This window comes from Notolabrus celidotus, chromosome 15 (assembly GCF_009762535.1).
Source record: "Notolabrus celidotus isolate fNotCel1 chromosome 15, fNotCel1.pri, whole genome shotgun sequence".
Classification (NCBI taxonomy): domain Eukaryota; kingdom Metazoa; phylum Chordata; class Actinopteri; order Labriformes; family Labridae; genus Notolabrus; species Notolabrus celidotus.
The window spans coordinates 16896397-16917763 of record NC_048286.1 but is presented as its reverse complement, the minus strand read 5'-3'; the positions used below and the strand labels follow the sequence as shown (position 1 = coordinate 16917763).

At 39.7% G+C, this 21367-nt stretch overlaps 2 protein-coding genes across 2 annotated transcripts; both read left to right on the top strand.

The window, feature by feature from the left end:
* The first annotated feature begins 42 nt into the window (after positions 1–42).
* Positions 43–5298, top strand: kncn (kinocilin). Its single transcript, XM_034702433.1, has 5 exons — positions 43–205; positions 1922–1990; positions 3058–3129; positions 3729–3822; positions 5068–5298. The coding sequence occupies exons 1-5, from the start codon at positions 58–60 to the stop codon at positions 5114–5116; spliced, it is 432 nt and encodes a 143-aa protein (XP_034558324.1). The 5' UTR covers positions 43–57; the 3' UTR covers positions 5117–5298.
* Positions 5299–7499: 2201 nt separating this feature from the next.
* Positions 7500–11894, top strand: LOC117826956 (transmembrane protein 275-like). Its single transcript, XM_034703389.1, is given in 4 exon segments — positions 7500–8088; positions 9110–9457; positions 9459–9572; positions 9575–11894. Coding segments are annotated over 3 exon segments (600 nt in total). The 5' UTR covers positions 7500–8088; positions 9110–9226; the 3' UTR covers positions 9830–11894.
* The last annotated feature ends 9473 nt before the right edge of the window (positions 11895–21367 follow it).

Below are 21367 nucleotides of genomic sequence, written 5' to 3'. Positions count from 1 at the left end.
AGGGGCAGCAGTGAGTTCTTGGTGTGAAGGGGCAGGTGGGGGTCTACCACCTGCTGAATGAACCCCGTCAGTGTCGGGGAGTACCACGGGCTGCGGGTGGGCTCAGCACTGCTCAGCATTGTGGCAGGCTGCATCATCATTGGGGTGTCAAGGGAATGCGATGCTGATGCTGTTGGAGGGATCTTCTTGGGAGCAGGGGGGCTCGGTGAGTGTGTGTCTGTGTGAAACCCAATTTAGTATTTATTTAGAGTCAGTAGGTGAGCCTTTAAACATATGTATTATTGGATTAACCTTAATGTTCTGTTTAGGGTTCAGGAGACCCCTATCCATCTTTAGGATATTAAAGAATATCTACATCACTTGTTGACACCATGTTTATAGACAACTCTTCTGATAAATTAAGATTTATTTCAGACAGGATGTATGTCTGCCTTAACATTGGATTTTCAGGGATTTGTGTGGAAACTGAACTTCATTACCCTCCTAAATCAGTCAAGTTCAAGCTCTCTTTTTGTCTTCTTTAATCATTTTTTTTCTGAAATGACTGAATCAATATCTTAAGTTCTAAAAGTCAACTACTTTAGGTGAGTTACTGGGAGAAAATTAATATATAATTGTTCATATATAGCTTCAAATGTGTGACTTTTGGTTGTGGCAACAGCTGAGTCAATGAGTGTTCAGCAAATTAACCTGTTTATGAGCAGAAAAAAGAACATTTAGTGATAATATTTAATGGTGAAGCAATCATTATTTTCTTGCATATAGCAGGGGTGTCTGCATCCAAAAACTGAGGAAATGTTTCTTGTGTCAACAAAAAGTTTGATAATCTCCACAAAGTACCATCTTAGTCAGGTGAAATGATCAATTCAGATAAAAGATCAACGGCTTTTGACATTTTCCATTCACTGTTCTTGAGAAGCACACCATGTGACTATTTGATCTGACAGCGTAACTGGAACTGTCTGAACTGCTTTCCTGGAGAGAAATAGCGTAGGGCAGTGCTTCTGATCCGCGGACGACAACATCAGCATGCATTGTTAATGTGAAATGTACTCTCACTGATAATTATATCAGCTCTACATTATTCATTCGTGTCATTGAGAAATAGGCAAATCAAAACTGTGCACAGCCACCTGACAGAGACATTGACTGTGGCAGAACTAAGGAGCATACAATGCTGAGTTTAGTTTATGTGCCTTTTATGCCTTCTCCAACACACAGGCTTACTAATGAGCATATGCCAAGTGTTCTCTGCAGATTCTTTTCACTCCTTCTGCAGTTTTCATGACATTTTGTACATAAACATGTATCACAGCCACCCTCAGGACCAGCTGCAGTTTAATGCCAGCACTCCGAGCTTGTGAGGGAAATCAATAACTGTGTTCAATTGGAGCAAGGTGCCACTGAGAGGCACAGGGGCCCTGTGGCTCAGATATTACTTTATGCCTCACACTGTGTCTATGGTACACTAAAAATAATCTGAAGACTATTTCATCAAACAACCCCACTGATTATGGTGATGTCTACAAGAATACAGAAGGTTCTAGCTTCTGTTGGGGCTTGCAGGCAATGTTTTTAATTTAAAACTTTATTTTGTAAACACTTGGGAGAATTAAATAATCAGTGTTCAATATATTTCAATGTGCAAGTGATTACATTCAAGCTGTTTTATCTCATAAAGAAAAACTATTCTTCTTTATACTGTCCTGTTTAGGAGGCTGCAGTACACAATTCTTCTCTCCACTTTAATGTTCTTTTGAGCAAATTTAGATTTCATTACAGTACAACATTTTTGAACCCTAACTTGTGACACATATTCACATCAACATTGCAAGTTTTCTGTCTCTTACTATGACCATACTTAAGGAAAAGCAGTGTTTTATGTCCATTCATTGAATTAATTCTTCTTCTTGCTTTTCAGGCCTGCTCATATCAATCTACCCCTTCATAAAAGCCTGGCTCAACATCAACCATATTCTTCCAAATTTTGGTAAGCGTGTGATGTCAGGGTCTAAAGTCCATAGTTTTTGGAAAGATTTAAACTTTGGGGTTTTGTGATCACATTTTCAACAGGCTGTAAATGCTAGAAAACTCACAATAATTTGCACAGCATAACCCCTGCTCAAGCGTTGTGACTCCGGATGCAACTTATTTCCTGGTCGTTTAAACAGAAAGTCTAATTCAGTGTAGTCATAAGTTTAGGGAACACTCAGAAAACTGTCAACATTGAGTACACTGAATCTAACACAGCTAAACACAGGATCATAGTGTCTGTTAGAAAACATGTCATATTGGTTTCCACAGTGTGGCTAACATTAGCAGAGCTAGCACCATCAGCCTTTGGTCCTCTTTCGGGTTAACTTTCTCCTTCATACCTGTGCTGGTTACACATTTCTCACAGCTTAATCTCAAGTTTCTAGCACAAAACACTGCCAAACCACGCTGCACAACCAGATGCCATCCATCATCTGTGCTTGTTTACCTCCGGGTAGTGGAGCATTATAGCTTTATAGGAGTAGCAATTAAACAGAGCTACTGCCATGGCTAGTGGTGAGAGGCTGTGTTACACATTAGACACAGCATGTGACTACATAATTCTGGTGAGTGTGAAAAAGTTGAATTATTGAGTCGACTAGACACACAGCCCTAGTGGTGACATAGCTCAACAGCACCCTCTTGACATTTCCAAAGTCAGTACTCTCCCTCAGAATTTAAGATAAGGTCAAACCCAAATTTGGTGTCCCACAGGATGTCAGCCATTTTTAATTTTACGTGCCATTTTTCACAAACTAAAGGTATTTAAAGGCCTTGTATATAACTCACCTACTCTTGGAAAATTCAACATTATGAAATATTATTAGTGTTTGGGAACAAGGGAAATATTTCCATTGTTCAGACATTGTCCAGAAATGGAAATAATTGCCATATTGACTTGAGCTCCTGTTTAATACTTTAAATCTAACAAACTTTAGAGTCTATTTGTTATAAGTCCACATAATGGATTGAGGGACAGAAATGGGGACATTTTTTGGCACTAAAAATGTCTTAATATCCCAGGAAACTTCAGAGTGCACCCCACACCTGCCAATCCGGCTCATGATCCACCTGTGGAGACACTGAGAAGAGAAGGTGAGTGACGTCTCAACTGGCAGATAGCCATACTCTGGTATTAAATGACATTCAAACACATTGTGTTCAGTTTTCCGTTACACAGTGAGCCATCAAGTTCATGTCTGACGTTTTTCACTAACAGATCTAACATCCATGCACACTGGAGAGATAATAGTTAACACCTTTAAGAGAGGTGTTGGTACTGCTCAGCATTAGCTTTCTCACATGCAGCTGTTGAATGTGAAAAAGTGACATCTTTCCTCTTCTGTAACCTCTTTTCTTTGGCCTGGATGGAAAACATTATGTGATCAAGGAAATTATACAAGAGAAAAGAGCCATGTGCTGAGAGGATCTAACTAGAATTTGACAAAGTGATGTAAAAAGATGCTTATTCTGATGCTGCAGCTGCCCAAACATGTCTGTAACAGCTTATCATCTAATCCAGTTAAAGCGTTGAGGGCAGATAATCCTGTAAATACAGGTGAATACATATTAGACAACGCAAAAATATGTGTGCCAATCCTTATGTGAGGATTCAGCTCTCAGATTTACCCTGATTGGTGAAACATAATGTGAATGTTGAAGTTAGTTTATCTGCTCCTATATGCTCTTGGCAGGGACTCAGAGTCAACTCAACCTGGAACGCTCTAAGAGTCGAATGGGAACCTTTGTGGAGGGCGGAGCAATGGCCGAGACCAACGCAGACGAGGGGTACAAGACTGATATTACATCCTGTGACCTGCGCAGTTGAAGAATTTGAGATTTCTATTGAAAAGCAAGAAGTGGTGTGATGTTCATTCATACCAATTAGGTCACTCTTTAATTATCACAAGAAAGACTGCAATTTGTTCTCTAATGTGGCAGTGCTTCTAATTCTTCAAGTCTAACTTGAGTTTAAGAGGTTGGTAAGAAAACAGAAGATGTTTAAACATATATCTAATACCAGTGTTTTGTGGATATGTAAAGATAATACAATCTTGAAAGTTTTAGATTTCATGGCAAGATAAGAAATAGATTCAAAATATTGCATTTGAAGAGTAATTACATTCGAGAAAATTAGACTTATGCCTCCAAGCCAGAAATCCAGAGAATGAACACAAAGCTGCATACCAGAAATCATAAAGAGTGAGCATGATCTACTTCAGTTCAACATAAACGGTGTGTGGACAAGAGGTTTTCATGCCTCTCTGGAAGGTTTAATGTGAGAGTAATATAGGAGTGTATCTGTATGCATCATATATTCGTATGTTATATCCAGAAATAATTTCACCTGAACTTCAAGGACATTTAGAGACACATATTTTGGTCCATATAACTGTGTGTCACAACTGGATGATCCTCATTAGGCATAAAGATCAGTTGAACTTCTTGTAGTTACAGAGATAATGTTCGGTAGGAATGCAGTGATGCTTTTATATCACCATTATGAGGTTATGATGCAGCGCTGACAGAACCAATGTACCTTTTAAAAGCAGTGCAATGATTTGAACTATTTCACACTTCAGATACGTGTCTGCTTTTATCTCATAGAGGTCATTTGGATTTCAGCTACATTAGATAGATTGTTTTATAGAATTTTATGACTGTATGATCCGATTTTATAGAACATTATCAAAGTCAGAAAGGTGAGTTCAAAATTCTTAAAGTCTTCAGGACTAATATAGACCTTTTAAAAGAAACATCATGTTAAATGTTAAAGAATACATTTTGGGTTCATCCTCTGATGTTTTTCTAATGCATTAATCATATACAAGTACAGTAAGGCGGTGGTGTTATTTTAAATTATTTCATTGTTTGGGATGACCTTGGGGAATAAAGTAATAAAGGAATTCAAAAACAAAGGGCTGACATTGTAAACAGATGCCTGAAAACAAATAATCACATCTATCCAACAGACGAAAACAATACTTGTGCTTACCCTTGTGTGTGTGAGAGTCATGCTGTGGTTTGTTGCAGGACTTCTTCAGACATGCCAGACGTTCTATCAAGACGAGAACTAAAGTAGTCGCCTTCTGATCAAGACCTGCCATGATTCATCTCATCACCCAAAAGAGCAACACTTCTGATATTTCCTCTTTCTAAATTTATTAGAAATGTGTGAAAACAATGTTGATTAGAATTTTCCTGATCATTTGAACTTTCCGGTATTGTACTCATGGGTTCTAATAAAAATTTCCAAACATTAAATTCTAATTGTGAAAGAAGTATTTTCATATTTCCTGATACTGAGTAAAGCAAATTAAGCCCAGTAGTCCCGCATGTGCGCAACTCGTCTCATCTCTGCACAATGTTCTCAGCCGGCAATTAAGAAATCATTATGGCCATTATGTGATGAAGGGGATCGTGCTCTGTTCAGCTCAAGTTCCCCTGCTTGTATTCGTCATTACCAAAACTAATTGGAATACACACATATGCACAGACACAAACACACACACTGAAAAATAGCTACATCTATGTCCTGCATACAGCGAACTGCACCCTCACAGTGAAACATAATATATTGATATTCAGGACAACACGGGAAGAACAGCTGCTGCAATGGAAGAACACTGTGCTCTGGCAAAAATTGTAGCGTGCTGAGAGGCTGGATAATGCCGCCAACAGGAGCTCTAGGAGTTCACAGCGCCTTGATGACATCCAGCAGTTTGATTGTAAGACCTCAATCACAATGTATCCCCTCAGTCCTCTACAGTATTACTTTTTCCAGAACAACTAATTAGCATTCAACTAAGCACAAGTTTGAAACATGGTAACCCATTCACTATCATCAGAAACAATTGACATTCATATTCAGCTACTTCCTCACAAGTATTTACATTTGAGAATTTGAGAAAACTGGTTATAAACACTCATGTTGAACACATTTGTAAATTTAGAGGCAAAACTCCATGGATGTATTTAAGTAAGCTTGCAGTGCTAAGAAAGCGATGTAGCTCTCTCTTCATGTGCCACTGTAGGTTCAAGCAATGCCAACAGAATCCGTTAACAAAGACTGTAACTTTGATAACAGTAAATCCATTACTTATGTTCAAAATTAAAGAAAGTTAACATTAACGTTAAACCGTGAACGCCCCCCAGCCCACCTGGCTGCAGTGGAGAGGGTCATTATGATCCAAGACCAATAGGCAACCTCCGGTCTAAAAATACGAGTCCATTGTGGAAGTGCTAAAAACTGTAGTTCATCGAGGTTCCACTTGAGGCTGGCTCCGGAAGTACCAGAAACAACATACACACCAATTCAAAAAAGACGATATTTACAGCAGAAATAAACATGTTTACAGTCTGGTACAAAAGACGAGTGTAGTCTGGATAGTTAATTTCTCGATCGGCACACACTGTATGGGGGGTGAATTTTTTTCTAACAAGGCAATTTCAAAGATATTGAGACTACGAGTCTTCCAATGAGACTTGACTGACAGGCGGGAACACTGTAGCTGTTGGCTAGGAGGCTCAAAGACCGCGTCATTATGTCACTATCGCTCCACAGCAGCAATATGGCTGCCACCGACGATTGTTCTCAAAACAGCGCTTCAGAAACAGATGGGTGACGTCACGGATACTACGTCCATATTTTATACAGTCTCTGTCCAAGACCAGTAAAAGTTTTAATCAAAATACATTATATCCATAAAGATCCACAGTTTACATAAATCTACACAGGCAAACAAACTGATTGTGGGTAAACCCAGTACGCCTTCATTGTTGCCCCAGTTAACAGAGTTAAGTCAGGTGATGCAACAATTACAACGTTAAAGGGAATCTAGTTTAACATAAGTACGTTTCAATGATCTTTTTCAAATTAATATCCATGTTAATAACTATTTTTTAAAGTAATGCTGATCATTAACAATTTACAAATTGATTAATTTATGCAGCTCTAGGTCTCTCCTAAATTTATCCACATATACTTAGTTACAAAAAGAACGCACTCCCCTTGTATAAATAGGCCTACAGAAATGAGGTAGACCAGAGCTATTGGTTGTACCAAGCTTTAAATTTGTTTCATTCTGCTGTAAAAATGGGCATTTTGTTATTGGCTCTGACTAGACTTACTGGACTTTGGTGGCCGGCCTGAAGTGGACATCTGAGGGACTGCAGAATTTTACACATTGGCTAAACTTAACAACAATTGACTGTTGCTCTATTGTGGTTTCTTAAAGTGCGTGCAGTCAGTAGAAACCGGGTAAGGCACAGAATGGGAAGACTGGACCGGAAGTCATAGATATACCAAAAACTTATCCATAGCTTAGGGAGGCTATTTTACCTGATAATCACTATAAATGAAGTATAATGGATTCAAATAGTTAAAGAAATTTTTAGTCATTTTTTTAAATCTTTATTTTTTCTACAAAAAAAAAAAAGGAAGAAACAAGTTGTCAAAACTGAGTTGGTGACCTGCAAGAGAGGTGCAGCACACATACGTACAGTACACAGTGCGCTGAACACTGGCTCAGAGAGAAGACGTAGAGTCGCATCCTGGGGTAAAGAGGATGGGAGACAGTCTCCTGCACATTAAACATGATGTTTTGTAGGGAAACATGACGACTTCACATCGATTGCAGGAGAGATGTCACGCGCACATCAACGTTTTTCCTCCATATTTGTTGCGGGATGACCTGTCAGGTGTTACGTGCGTCTCGGTCCACATCAGGAGCAGCGCACGGTGTTGCTTTCGCGTGGTCACTCAGAAGAAATGCCATCTCACCTCTAAGTGTTATCTCCTCTCCTCTTCTCTTCACTCGGATTAGATTTTTCTAAGCAGGTCGCACCGCCTCGCGTTGTGTTTCCTCCGATTGAATGGCTGTCATGACTTGTGCCCTCAGGACCGTGAAGCTACGAAAGCAGAAGAAACCAGCTCGTTTGGCGCTTGTTCGTCCTTTCATCCTCTCAGTGTAATCGCGCGCAGTAATTAGACTGGGCATCTGAGTCAAAATCTACGGATGGAACAATGGAAAAACCTGAACATCGACATACAGGGTAAGATCATTTTTTACGGGTTCATTTTACAGGAATTCAACACGTCAGTGCTGTAAGCTTGTTAATGTGATCTTAGCAAAGCTTAATTCATATTTCACTGTTCTTTTTTTTATTTCAAGCAGGGTCATATATTAACTGATGTAGACATTTCTAACATAATAGATCCCTTTCCCTCATCCGTACATCTGCACTCTGGATGCTGGAATGAAAGGGCTGATTTGATTGCAACTCAGTACTGAAATGCTTCTCCATCAGTGGCTTACACAAACAGCTGCAGTGCCTTTGCACACAATTTGATAAAACACACAGAAAAAAAAGAAAAAGTTATGATCAGCCCTGTCAAATTATTAATTTACCATCAAGACTTATTGAAAGGTCATGCTTGAGTTACAGGTTGTGTCAACCCCATTTTAAATCGATGCTTAGTGGTCATCTATGGGACAATATCAAATATAATATATTTAAGGATGGTCTATCAGTACTACCAAACTGTTGAACTATTGTTGTTAAATTCAATTTACATTGTTTTGTATTTTTGGCTGCCTGAAATGCTGAATTTGTCATTTACCTTGGTTTCCTATCCAAGCAAAACCCAGCAATGTCACATTATATCTATTTTCAAACAACACACTTTTTCAAGATTTCAATGTTTGAGGATCTGTCCACACTCGGAGGACAGCCTCATAGTGTTACTTTAACAGACAACAGCTGTTCTGTAAGTGCCAGTCATAGATCCCAACTTTAACTGTACCTCTCTCAACCTAGTGTATTCTGCAACCTTACACACCCTCTGCAGACATTTGTACATTTGTAATCTAAAGAAGCAGCAGAGCACAGTGATGAATGTCCACAGCTCCTTGATGGATTACACACACCCTCACAGGCGGGACACTTCACTGTACCGACAATGACAGTTATCCAGAGGTACAAGTGCACAGACCAAGGGCAGTGCAATGAGTGGACTGTTTTATTGTGTGTAAAAAAACAACAACTCACTTCTGTCATTTATTGTGTTTTTCAGACTTTTCCTGGTTGTGAATTTATTTAATCATTGGCAGGGGGAAGAGTTTGGACTAAATCACAGGAAGATTTGATCACACAGAGGAAACAAAGAACGCAAGTCTCTGGAGGTGAAGACATGGTCATCACTGACAGAAGCACCCCTGTACCTAAAAAGAGCCCCAGAAGAATGATGAGGATCAAGTCTCGCCCTCATGGCCTGCCCTCTCCTGCACTCTGCTGTGCCTGTGGCCTCTGCATCATGCTGGCCGGGCTCAACATCACCCTGGTGGGGGCATTCGCCTTTAGTACGCTGGTGCCTTCTGCCAACCCCCCTATAATCATCGGACCTATCCTGCTGCTGGTTGCCTCTCTCCTTTTTCGGGGCGTGTTGCGTCTGCAGCCGCCTCCCCCCTCCCACAGCTCCAAGGAGGTCAAAGGTGGGCGGTAGGGGCACTGGGCTGATGGGGCGTGGTGGGCTGGCAGAGGGGCGGCGTTTGAAATAGAGACCAGCGAGCATACACTGCAGGACACCACAGCTGTGCAGCTCAGCCCCACCTCTTCCCCTGGATCCTCTCAGGCGTCAGCCCAGAAAGAGAGGCTCCTGTCGAGGCCCTACCAGGACCTTGCAAGCTCTTCACCATGGAGACCAACGGCCCTTCTTCTGTTTCCGCCACCGCAGTCTACTCGACCTCCACGGCAGCAGGAGGAGAGGGGAGGTGAGGCTCAACCTGCCACGTGAAGAAGTGGTCACCTAGCAGCACAGAGACTCTTCCAAGGCCAGAGCGCTGGCAGTGTACATATTCTTCCGGATCGAGGGCTTGCTGAGTGTGATTGTGTCCTCTAGTTTACGTGGTGCCATATTTCTGATCGTGAACAGTATGCTTTTGATTTCCCCGCTGTGCAGCCAACTGGTTATTAGCATGCAATGTTAAGGAAACTTCAAGTATTTGTGGATTATGGGTTTTGAATTTAAATTCCTACCTCTCTTGTGCTGTTTTCTGACTAGTCTTTGTTTTCAACTTTGGGCATTATGAACAGCTCTTATGTACAGAAACTTTTCTGTTTCACTGTTTCTCTGGTTTGTGGAGACCTCACCCATCTGCAGTGGTCCCTGAGGGCTTGTCTGAAACAAATGATTGTTGACTTGTTCTTAGAATTAAAGATTAGAAGTGAAAGGGCAACAGTGAGAACCTGAGTTGAACAGTTCAGTTGAGTTTTTAGTGACATTTGGCATTTTGTGTGACATATACAGTCCTGAATTTGTCTCGGGGGCATCAAATACCACAGGCCACAGAGGTCCACTCCCAAAGCAATATTCTCTTCACCTGAGTTTCAATTCTTTGGCATTACAGTTCCTTCCACAAGTAGTTTGACAGTACTTGTTTACAGCCATTAAAAGGATCATGAACAATCATGCACACAGAGCAGTGTTACTGCATATGCACATGTTTGTGTACAGTTTTGAGGAATCATTCCTCCCATAGTTTGACCACCTCTGTTATAACTCCAACATCTGACACTATGTTTCTTGAGTTTGTTTGTCACCACACTCCTGACAGTTTCTTATTTAAAAGGTAATCCAAACTCAAACCATAGTTGTTGGTTGTTGTTGGTTTTTTTTTGGTGTGAGCTTATGCTTTATATGCTCTGGCATTTGTACCAGGTTCCCCTCATTTACACACAAATGTAATTCTAACCTGATGCAGATCAGTCTAATCACTATCATCCATTCTAATACAGGTGAGCTTAAGTGCTTTTAGGCATTTTTTGTAAACAATCAAGATGGCCGCTGCAGTTTGTAAATGTTAAATCTGCTATCACGTCAGTACTAAACAAACTCATTTAATGCTAAACATCAGTGTTATTATTGATACCAAGCCATAAGAATTGGTTGTTTGGGACTAGCCTCCTTGCCTAGCAGCCCAGCTGCATGAATGTTTTAATGCTTTTTGTAGTTTCCAGAGGTGTTTTGGTCTCCCTCAGATAATGCTCCTTGGAAACAAAAGAGGTACTGAAGGATTTTTGGAGATCCCCATCAATTTCAGGCTTTGTTTTAAGGTCATGTTCATGCTGAATTGATCATTAATTAGTGTACTCTGTAAATCAGTTAAGATCCAGGTGGACTCTGGGGACTTACATCGGCTGTATGGCAAAAAAAAAAAAAATTCACCATAATGATTATTGTATCATCATAATTTTATGACTGGATGGCCATACAGAGAATGCATGTTTTGCAGATTTCATCGTGTATTGAATATATATATTCAGCAAAAAACTCCACTAAACCTAGTTCACAAAAACTGAAAAGCCAAGAAGTCTGATAGAGTTTTGATTTTCAGATTGCATAAAAACTACCTGCTCCCCGTCACTGTGATGTCTCTTTGTCGGTCATGAAATTGGCTGGTCAACAGACATATTCAAACCCTGATTTCCTTTGAAAGGAAAGTTGCCTTAGACTGAGATATCAGGATTAAACTAATGAGGGCTATGATTAAAGTGCACAACAGCATTTTTTTTTCAGTAAGCCTTTGTTAGGCTCTGGATTTCTACTCAATGTTGTTAGGACAGCATCACCCAGTTTCTGATTTTTGTGAATGTAACAAATATCTACAAATGGTTTAAATGTTCCATTTCAGGAATGTGTATGGAGTTGAGAGTGAACACCTGCATATACAGGCACACAGTCCATTGACCAGATCAGTAATTACCTGCGTTATTTATGACCCAGCTCCTCAAAGGGACCAGTATCCATATCAAAGCTCTCTCTCTCTCTCTCTCTCTCTCTCTCTCTCTCTCTCTCTCTCTCTCTCACTCTCTCTCTCCTTCTCTCTCTCTCTCTCTCTCTCTCTCTCTCTCTCTCTCTCTCTCTCTCTCTCTCTCTCTCTCTCTCTCTCTCTCTCTCTCCTGTGCCAAGTTAGAGTGCTGAGCGCATTTTTGCATGTTCAGGATCATTGAAATGCAAACATTCTGTCGTGAATTATTGGTGTTATGTGTGTATTTTAATTTTGTGTAGCACTTATAACAAAGAAATCTAAAAGATATAAAGTCTAAATATTTTTGTGAAGATTATAATTTCTTTATTTAAAGTACACTATCAAAAATGTGAATCCTTTAAAAGATGTAAAAATAAAAGAGGCTCTTTCAGTAGAACATGAGGTTGCTCATTATGTATGCATGCTTTGACACCATTTTCTTTTTACATTGCATTTTGTGTCATCATGAAGTGAAATTAATAGTAATGTCCAAACGATTTAGTTATATAAGAACATTGTGTAATTTGCAGAATAATGTCTGTTTCTTTGTGCCTTAAAAAAGTCTTTGCACAGCAGTTTGTAGGAAAACAATGAAACACAAAGCATCATCTCTCCCCAGATGTGTCAGATGGCAATGTTCATCTTTGAATACGTTTTTATTATAAGAGTTCTTTTCTTTATTGACTTATCTACTCTCCTCCTCATAAATAACACAACAGATGCATTATTGGGATTTTTAAATGTCAGAAAACAATCGAATGAAAGTCATCAAAAAAACCCAAAAAAGCAATGCTGGAACCTGCAAACTTTTTGCTATTTTGCCTGACAAATAATTTAATCAATGGCAGATTATTAAAGAAAAGTCTATTGGCTGTACAAATAGTTGACTTATTGTTCCCACTTGACTCATATTTTGTATCCTAAGGCCTCCTGGCTGTTAATGTGTTCTCAATAAGCAAAATAAATTCTTCCATCGCTTTACACATCACATCAACATGGCCTTGAGTAAAAAACACAATATGAGCTCCATCTAGCTCTTCCTCAAGGGTTTATGTGTATTTGAGGTCTTACCACTAGAGGGCGCCACTGCCACATGCCTGAGTCTCACTGAGGGTTACATAAACAGTGGTGTTTCAAATCAAGCCAATAGATGTCAGTACATCATAAGAAAACTCTACTGGCTGCTGCTGAGACTGTCAGAGAACAAAGTGTGCAGCAGATTGCATGTAGGTGCATTTTTGTAACATTTTAAACTAAATATTGATTAACTGTGCAAAATCATTGTAAAAAGGTTTGCCTTATTTTGCAAAGGACTCTGTTAAGGAGTTTGCAAGATAAACCTGCAGAGTTTCTTTCGCTCTTATCACTGTGTGAGAACACAAGAGTCAGTTGTGTTTGTTAATCTCAGCAGATAACAATAATTACATCAGTGTCATGGCAGTCTCATTTGGAGTCTCACACTGCTGATAAAGCTCCCCTGTGCTTATGAGACGATGAAGACACAGATCTGGAGTGTCCTAGTTTCTGAGACAGCTCCAAGATGTCAAAATGGACTCAGGGACTCCATCATAGAGGCTCTTCAAATCTACTGATGTGCCATTTTAAAGTGGAAGTTTTGATACAAGCTTTTATTCAGAGCTCTGGTTTGAGTTTTGGTTGTAAGGACAGAAAATAGTAGGCTGCAGTGATGTAGAAGCCCTGTAAAAGCCCTGATGCATTTTTATAGAATTTTACAGTAACAACGAGGTAAAAACACTGTCAGTAAGTGTTTGAGGCAGCAGATGGTGAGTTGAAGCTGGTCACGGTTTGTTCCAGGCTAAGAGCTCAGCCAAAGCACTGAGGCTGTCATTTATCAGCAGCACATAATGGGATTTTCTGTGAACAATCCTGTACCAGAAGAGTTAATATTTTGGAAAAAGATAATAACAACCAAACTGATATTTCTACTTTCAACTCCATCCAGGTTTATGTTGCATCAGACAGAACATTTCCTGTCAAATATGCTGACTTCCTGCACCTTCTGCCTGAAGAGGCTCATAAAACATATTAAATGTTCAGCCAGCTGGAGGTTGGAGGTTTTATTGCCTTGTGGATGTGCACAGGTTTGTGCTTTCGGTGAACAAAGGTCAGCGAGAGGGGTCATGGTTTACCACCACAACTCACAAAAAAGTGACTGGATAGACATCACCCTTTGGCCTTTTCAACCCCCCTGTCTAATTGTGTCCTCTGACTGCTTTTACATTTTTAAAATAATATTTGAATAAGAATCTTTGATCTTTGAAACTTAGATTTTCACAAAGACGAAGAACTATGTAACCACCAATACTTTACGTGACATCCCCTGTAAGCTTTAATGGCTGTTTTTATAGTCAACAGTGCAAGATTACAGACTTCTTTATTGCCAAAATTAAGTGTATGATTGATTTGATGCCAAATGATGGGTAATAATAAATGCTTTCCAGAGCCACACTGTCTGAGACTTTGACCTGGATTTCTCTTTTGTCTCAACAATTATCAGGTGCACTCTGTGACAGCAAAATTTTGACTATTGTGGTTCATCAAACACTGAGAAAGTAATATTTGTTTCATTCCCAAAGAGCAAATTCATCAACAGGTAACACACATGCTGTGAAGAAGTTGTAGAAGACATTTCTCCTCTTTATTAACAGTTTTTTGCATCTTGAATCCATATTGATAAATTGCAGGGACACTTCTATTATCAGCAGTCTTGTTTCTGCATCACTGCAGCACAAAACCATTGACAAGGCAAACACTATTTATGTAAAGTCTCTCTTTGTTGACATCTCACAGCAGATTGCAATGCTGCACTAGTGTGCACAGATATGAAGCTGCAGAATAACTGAGACTGATTGTCCATTATGCTAAGATACAACCAGGAAGATCTGGATTTTAAAGAGGCATTGTTTGCAAGCATGCACAGCTAACCTCAGATATCGTCTTGTTTGTCATGACAAGACGCTGCAACCTAACAAAATCCTGCTGCGACCACATACACACTCACACCTGCAATCTGGAGCATCCATCCGCTCTAAACCGGAGTGTGGCGGATCTTGACGCTCAGTGCATGCGCTTCTGCATGGTCTGGATGTGCATGTGTGTTTGTGTGTGTGAGAACGCTCTCAGCTGAATGAGTCGGCAGAGGGAGGGAGGGGAGAGGAGGGGGATGTAGGGTGTAATCAAGCTGAAAAGATTAGGGGAAGACGAGCTTCTGAGGATCTATGAGAGCAGACACTGGTTATATAACCCTAACCCAGTTCATTCCACTTCTAAAGACAGACTGGGGAGGGTGGATGAGAAAGAGTGAACAGAACTGGGGTGAATCCTTGTTTTTAGACTGAGATGAATGTACATGTCCGTTATCCGCATGTTCTGAATCATATGACAATGGAGATCTGATTCTCATTCAAAGAAAAAGTTCTCTCGGTCAATTGAGAGGTTAGTAAATGACTTTTTCAGAATTGACTTATTACCACATGAACAAATACTAATGATTTGTTGTTATTGACTTCTTGTCCACCCTTAGAAATAGCTCCTTTGCACCGAAAAACATCTTCTTGCAAGCTCTCCTTTAAACGACTAAGTGAAGTATTTGCTTATGATTGGTCCCAGATTACCTTTGGACACAGTTTGATAGAGAGAAAACATATCAGACAAAGTTGGCTTCATTCTGTGAGATTATAGTGTTGTTTCAGTGCTCATTTGGCAAGAAGATGGCCTCATGACTGGGCTGTTTCTGTTGGTCTCAATCACAGGAGTGATTTCAGGGTGACATGGAGAGGAAGGCTCCCCTGCGATCAGGGGGCAAAGATACAGCTGAATCTGATCAAGGGTCCTAATAGTATTGCTGCACCACTCAGCATACCAATGACAGTCGACAATGGGTCCCTTGCTGTTCTTAACTCCTCCATTCAGCTTCAGTAAATGGCAGTTTATTCAAGTGGCTAGGCTGTTGCATAACCTTGCTTTTTACAAGTCTATATGTGAGTCCTGGGAGAAGGAAACATACACAGTAGTGGACAATAGGTTCTGGATCTCAATGCAAGTCTGGGGGAACGGGGAAGCACAAGAAAGCCTTACAAAAAATAGTGTGACCACCAGGACAGAACTTAGTGTGAGCAGCATTAATTCAGGGCCGATCAAATCAATCCAACTACCAACAGCCTGCCATCAAAGAGAATCAATGCTGCAACAGTAACACTCTCAAACCATGTACACTACAGCTGGTCCAGTGCCACTTCAGCCCAACTTAGTGTCATTGACCTGTTCTGTTTAACTAAGTGGATCAATACTTGCACCCAAAATAGAACGCTTGTGTGCTGATATTTAGGAGAAACTACAAATCAAACATTCAACTGAAGTACAACATAATATTTACTGTTGAGGGGACTGTGTTGTAAACTTTACTGCACATGCAAGTTGCACATGTGTCTGGAGCCTTTTGAGTGCTTTGTGAGGCCAATGGAATGAGTAAACCATGGTAATTAATGGATTGTATTCAAAGAGATGACTGCATGCTATGGTTACAAAACAATCAAAAAATGAGCCATGTGAATACAGTATCAGGATGTCCTGCAGTTTTACGAGGTTGGTAAACAACATGTGGTACCACTTTATTCCAGCAGAGGCCCCCAGTTTTATAAAGAATCCCAGGGACAATGAATGAAAAGCACTTCCACTGGCAGACTGCTTCAGACCGGTTTCTGTGCTCCACATTTTAAGGTTGTGATACTCGGAAACTGAACTGAGCCGTCAGCTGTTTTCTGTGCAGTCATCTCACTGCACCACCGTTAGATAGGCATGCTGATCATTTACAAATCTGCAAATGAATTACCCTCCGTTGTTTTATATGCCACACTTACACTTGCATAAAGGGAACTCCCATGATGATTTTGCAGGTCAACGCAATCTTCTGTCATTACAATACAGTCTAAATAGATGCTTGCAGTGTAACATGCTTTGACGTCTCGCTCTGTGGTTTTTTTTAATGCTTTGATAACAGCTAGTCATTGCAGTTTGATGCTTGTCTACTTACCTGTTCCCTGTCTAGTTTACCACTTAAATATACGCTACATGCATACTACATGGGGAGATAGTGATAAGATCAGTAAGAGGAGACAGCTGAGGAATGACCCTCTGATTAAATTAAAAGCCTCATCTCAGAGCCATGTGTTGCGTATCAGGTATTCAATAAGTCTTCTTTAAATAAATCATGACAGGCTGAACTTTCAGAGCACATGACAGAATACCCACCATGTAACTCACTTCAAACGGCCACTAAAGTGACCAGAAGTCTTTTTCCTGTTGGTAGAAAAGATCTGATTTAGTAATTGGTGTGAGACACAGGCCACCTGTAGTAGAGAGGAAGCCCTTCTCACTGTGCGTCAGGCCGGTTTTCTCGCAGAGAATCTCTTTACCATGGCAGCGACCATCAGCACACACGGCACTGTGGGGGTGGCCGGTCTGTGTCAGCACTCATTATCGTCCAACGCCTTGGTGGATGTCTCTTCCAGGAGTCCTTTAGAAAGAAATAAAAGAGGGATGCTTTACACTTTAATGACTTTCCCACAGTGGCCCTCCAAAACAACAGCACCCCTTAAATTGCTGCAGCCTGGCTGAGGCTGGAGGAGAGTCCCCACTGCTCAACAGAGGAAGGGAAATACTGAGTCCACTGTCAGTCCACTCTGCAAGGCCAGCCAACAGGGGAGAGGAGGGGGGGATAATCAGGTCTTTATGTGGCATGGGGCCTACAGGGGACAGCCTCAGTATTGTCCCCAAAGCCCCCTACGTTATTCCTGCTTGATTGTTTCTTTGGAGCCAACACATGGTCACGTTGTGACACCCCCACAGCCCAAACCAGGTTTTGTCCTTATACTTTCCCCAACAAACTCTCAGCTCTCAAGTCCAAAGCTACAAAAAAAAGTGTCCTCAAGTATAATTTACCTTCAGGTTCTTGCTCTTCTTTTGATCCTTAGATCTAGAGCATGTGGAAAGTTGCCAACTATGATCACAGGGCCACTATAAACTTTAGTATCAGTTTTGCATGTGACTGCAGATTTCAGAAAGAATAGATGATCACTGAAATGTGACACTTCCTTTTCTTGGATCAACCAAGATTTACATTTCTACGACAAGAATACTATTAAAAGTAGTTGCTCCCAGTTGAACAAACACACTACACACATGTATGCTCACCAAATGAAGGCTGATTTCAAAGCCAATTATGTAATTGTAACCACTTAGTTGTATGAAGTACAGTGCAGACGTGTTTTCTTTCTTCAGCTTTAATCTACTGGAAATAAATTACAAAGTTGTTGCCAAAAATAGGTATTATTAATGATTAAAATAAGTTGAGTCCTTGGCCAGCACTTGCTTTGATCCTTATTAGAATGTTTTCACATTTTCACAAAATTATGCAAAGCCTGTCTTAATCTTAACGCAAGGAGTCATTACTTACTTTCATACTGCAGTAAGACAAGCTGATGGATTTATCAGGATGCACAAATGGTTTGTCATCTTCAAAATTACGATACTGTCATTAAAGTGTCATCATAACTGAGGCATCCATCAAGGTTTCATAAGTTTACAATTCACTGTGACTTGGGGGAATAATTCTCTCTTTCAACTTCATGTTCTGTCGATAAAATGTCAGCAAACACAGCCTCTCTAAAGTGGATTACCGACTGTGATGACACGTGTAATAAAATATAATCTCTGCTGTAGCTGGAAATCCCTCCTGAGCCTGCTATGTGTGTCTCTTTGTATTACTATCAGTTGTGACTGTATGTATGTACTTATATTATCCTTTCCTTTTTCTTGAAAACATTGACATCTTAAAACAAGTGATAGTGATAACTTACTTACAAAGACAATATTCTCTGTTTCCGCTGATGAAGTAATTGGGTCATTAAATCTTAGGATGTACCTTTCAACTGTCTTATCTAAAAACATGTGGGATGGACTATCTAGGTCATTGCCATACTTATTAAATGTTGGTAGATATCCAAGACTGCTTTTTTTCCCCTGATTGATAGAGATAATAATTAAGATGCAGCAAAATAATGATAAGTTATATATTAAAAAAGAATGTGTTTTATTATAATGTAAACTTTTGGGCTCTACAGTGTGGTGTATCTGTTTGTTTTGAAATTACTACATATAAGTAAGAGATAAGATAAGATATTACTTTATTGATCCCCTGGGGGGAATTCAGTTGTTGCAGCAACCCAGACATAAGTACAATCAAGAAAGAAGTTCCAAATAGTAAAATAAAATAAGTAAAACTAAAAATAGATAAATAAAGATAGAATACAACTTAGATATATACAATTTTACAAATGGAATTTAGATAAATACAAATGTTAAACATTGACTAGATAGTAGTAATTACAGGCAGTATTTAAAATGTTTCAGTAGTGACAGGTTGACATGGTGTGATTATTGTTGGTAATGAAAAAGTGAAGCTGAAATAAAAACTCATACTGAGCAAGAGCCTAAGACAACTAATACGGTGATCATCTGACCTTTGCCACCATAGCGCCACTATGACGTTGTTACAACTAACTCTGTATGGACTTTAGGAGTAGGGCTGTAATTTCTTTTGAGGATATATAAGAAAGTTCAAAATATTCGGTCAATGTCCAGTGATTATTTACTGAATCAGCTATTGCTGTACCTTGTGTTAATTACCAGCGACTGTTATCACACAGAGGCTAACATTTTAAACAAAAAACCTGCAAGGCATCATAATGTTCTTCCTATTGTTCTTATCAGCAGCGGTCTTTTGTTGGTTGAAGCAGCACAGTGTGTCAGTAAAGTCTCATAGAGCTGCTGGCTTTGTGGCTACAGACTCTACTAGCATGTGGGAAACTGTGAGAAAGAACTGCCAAGAATTATGTCTCAAACAAAACATCAATTGCTGGATTGTCTGTTAAAGTAACTCTTGCTACAGTAGCAGTTATCTGAAGTGTATTAGCAGGAGAACGACCATTTGCAACTTACAGAAGAAATTAACCAAAGATTGAATAGGTTAATCCAAGCATGCTTTGAAATCAACACCCTGTCCACAACAGTAAATGTGCTGTTCATATTCAAAACGGTTTTTGAATAGGCATTTCACAGGGAACAGCTTCCCACCTGAGTTTGAATAAAAGTCCACTCCTCCTCTCCATCTGATCTGATTACATGTATTACCTGTTTGTGTCCAAGCCAAAGAAAAACTGGGAGAAAAAAGTGAATAAAGAATTGCATGAAACTGAAAACCTAAAACCTAAATAGACCATTGTTGTAGCTCTTGGGCATTAAGGGTCAAACTCATTGCTTTTTGTTTTTTGGACATTTGATCGCCCTCAAATAGATACTACTATGCATGGTAATCTGAGTGAATGGGCAGTTGTAAAAACTATTGAGCCTATAAAAAATATAGTTTTACAGCTCCTCTTGAAGGAGGAGTTACTGGACCACAGTGGAAACTTAAAAGTCAGTCGGCAGGGAAGCAGCTGTTTCCTCGGCTTTCCCTGACTCGTAGTGTAGACTCAGCTGACTCGTGAAGAACATGGTAACCTCATTGCATCATGCTCACATACTGCTTACTGTGGAGTCTGAGGTTTTCTCCTTCACATGTTTGTTGATGTCATAACTTTTGAAGCCCAGAAAATTATATGGTTGATTGACGGTAAATTTGAATTGTTATACTTGTTAAGTTTGCAGATCAAATGGATCTACTGATCCAGAACACATGAGAATTGATGATGCTATAAAGTGTAGGCTAATATTTACAATATAAATATTTTTAATCCTGTAGATTTATAAGATTATTTACGTATAGATTATTATTGAAATGTTTTGATTAATAATTCAATGTAAAAACAAATGCATCTTAAAGCTAGGGTTGGTAGTCACGGAAAACTAGCATGATTTTGAATGTAGCATTTCCTCAGGACTCCGTCTAAACCTTCCCTTCACAGCTCCTCCAAAACGGCACCCCCGCTCACATGCATGAGCGCCGCTGATTCGCGACCATATGATTGGGACTGATTCAAAACCGGTCCTCAGCACATCGTTTGTGTTTTGCGCTACGTCAACTCATGTCTCACTCGGCAGTAAGAAAACACCAAAATTACTATTTACTATTATCATAGTGAAAGTTAAAAACACAAACGAACTTGAAATGTACGCTTTGCAGGAGGCGGGCAGAATGACAGGACAGGATTTGATTGGTTTCATAATTTGGCTCCTGATGACAGGGATTGGTTGGTGTTTTCCCAGGTTTACTCCGGCTGTAGATAGCGGCTTTTTTTCGCTCTTTTTTAAGAACACATTATGTATTGATTACCATCAGGACATAAGATCATTTTAACCAGTATAACAAAAAGTGTATCTGAATCTGACTACCAACCCCAGCTTTAAGCTCATAGAGCTGAAGAATAACAACATATTTTCTTCAACCTAGCAACAGTGTAAGCATATCTTTACATTTCAAGCATCTGGTATAAATGCCTACTTGT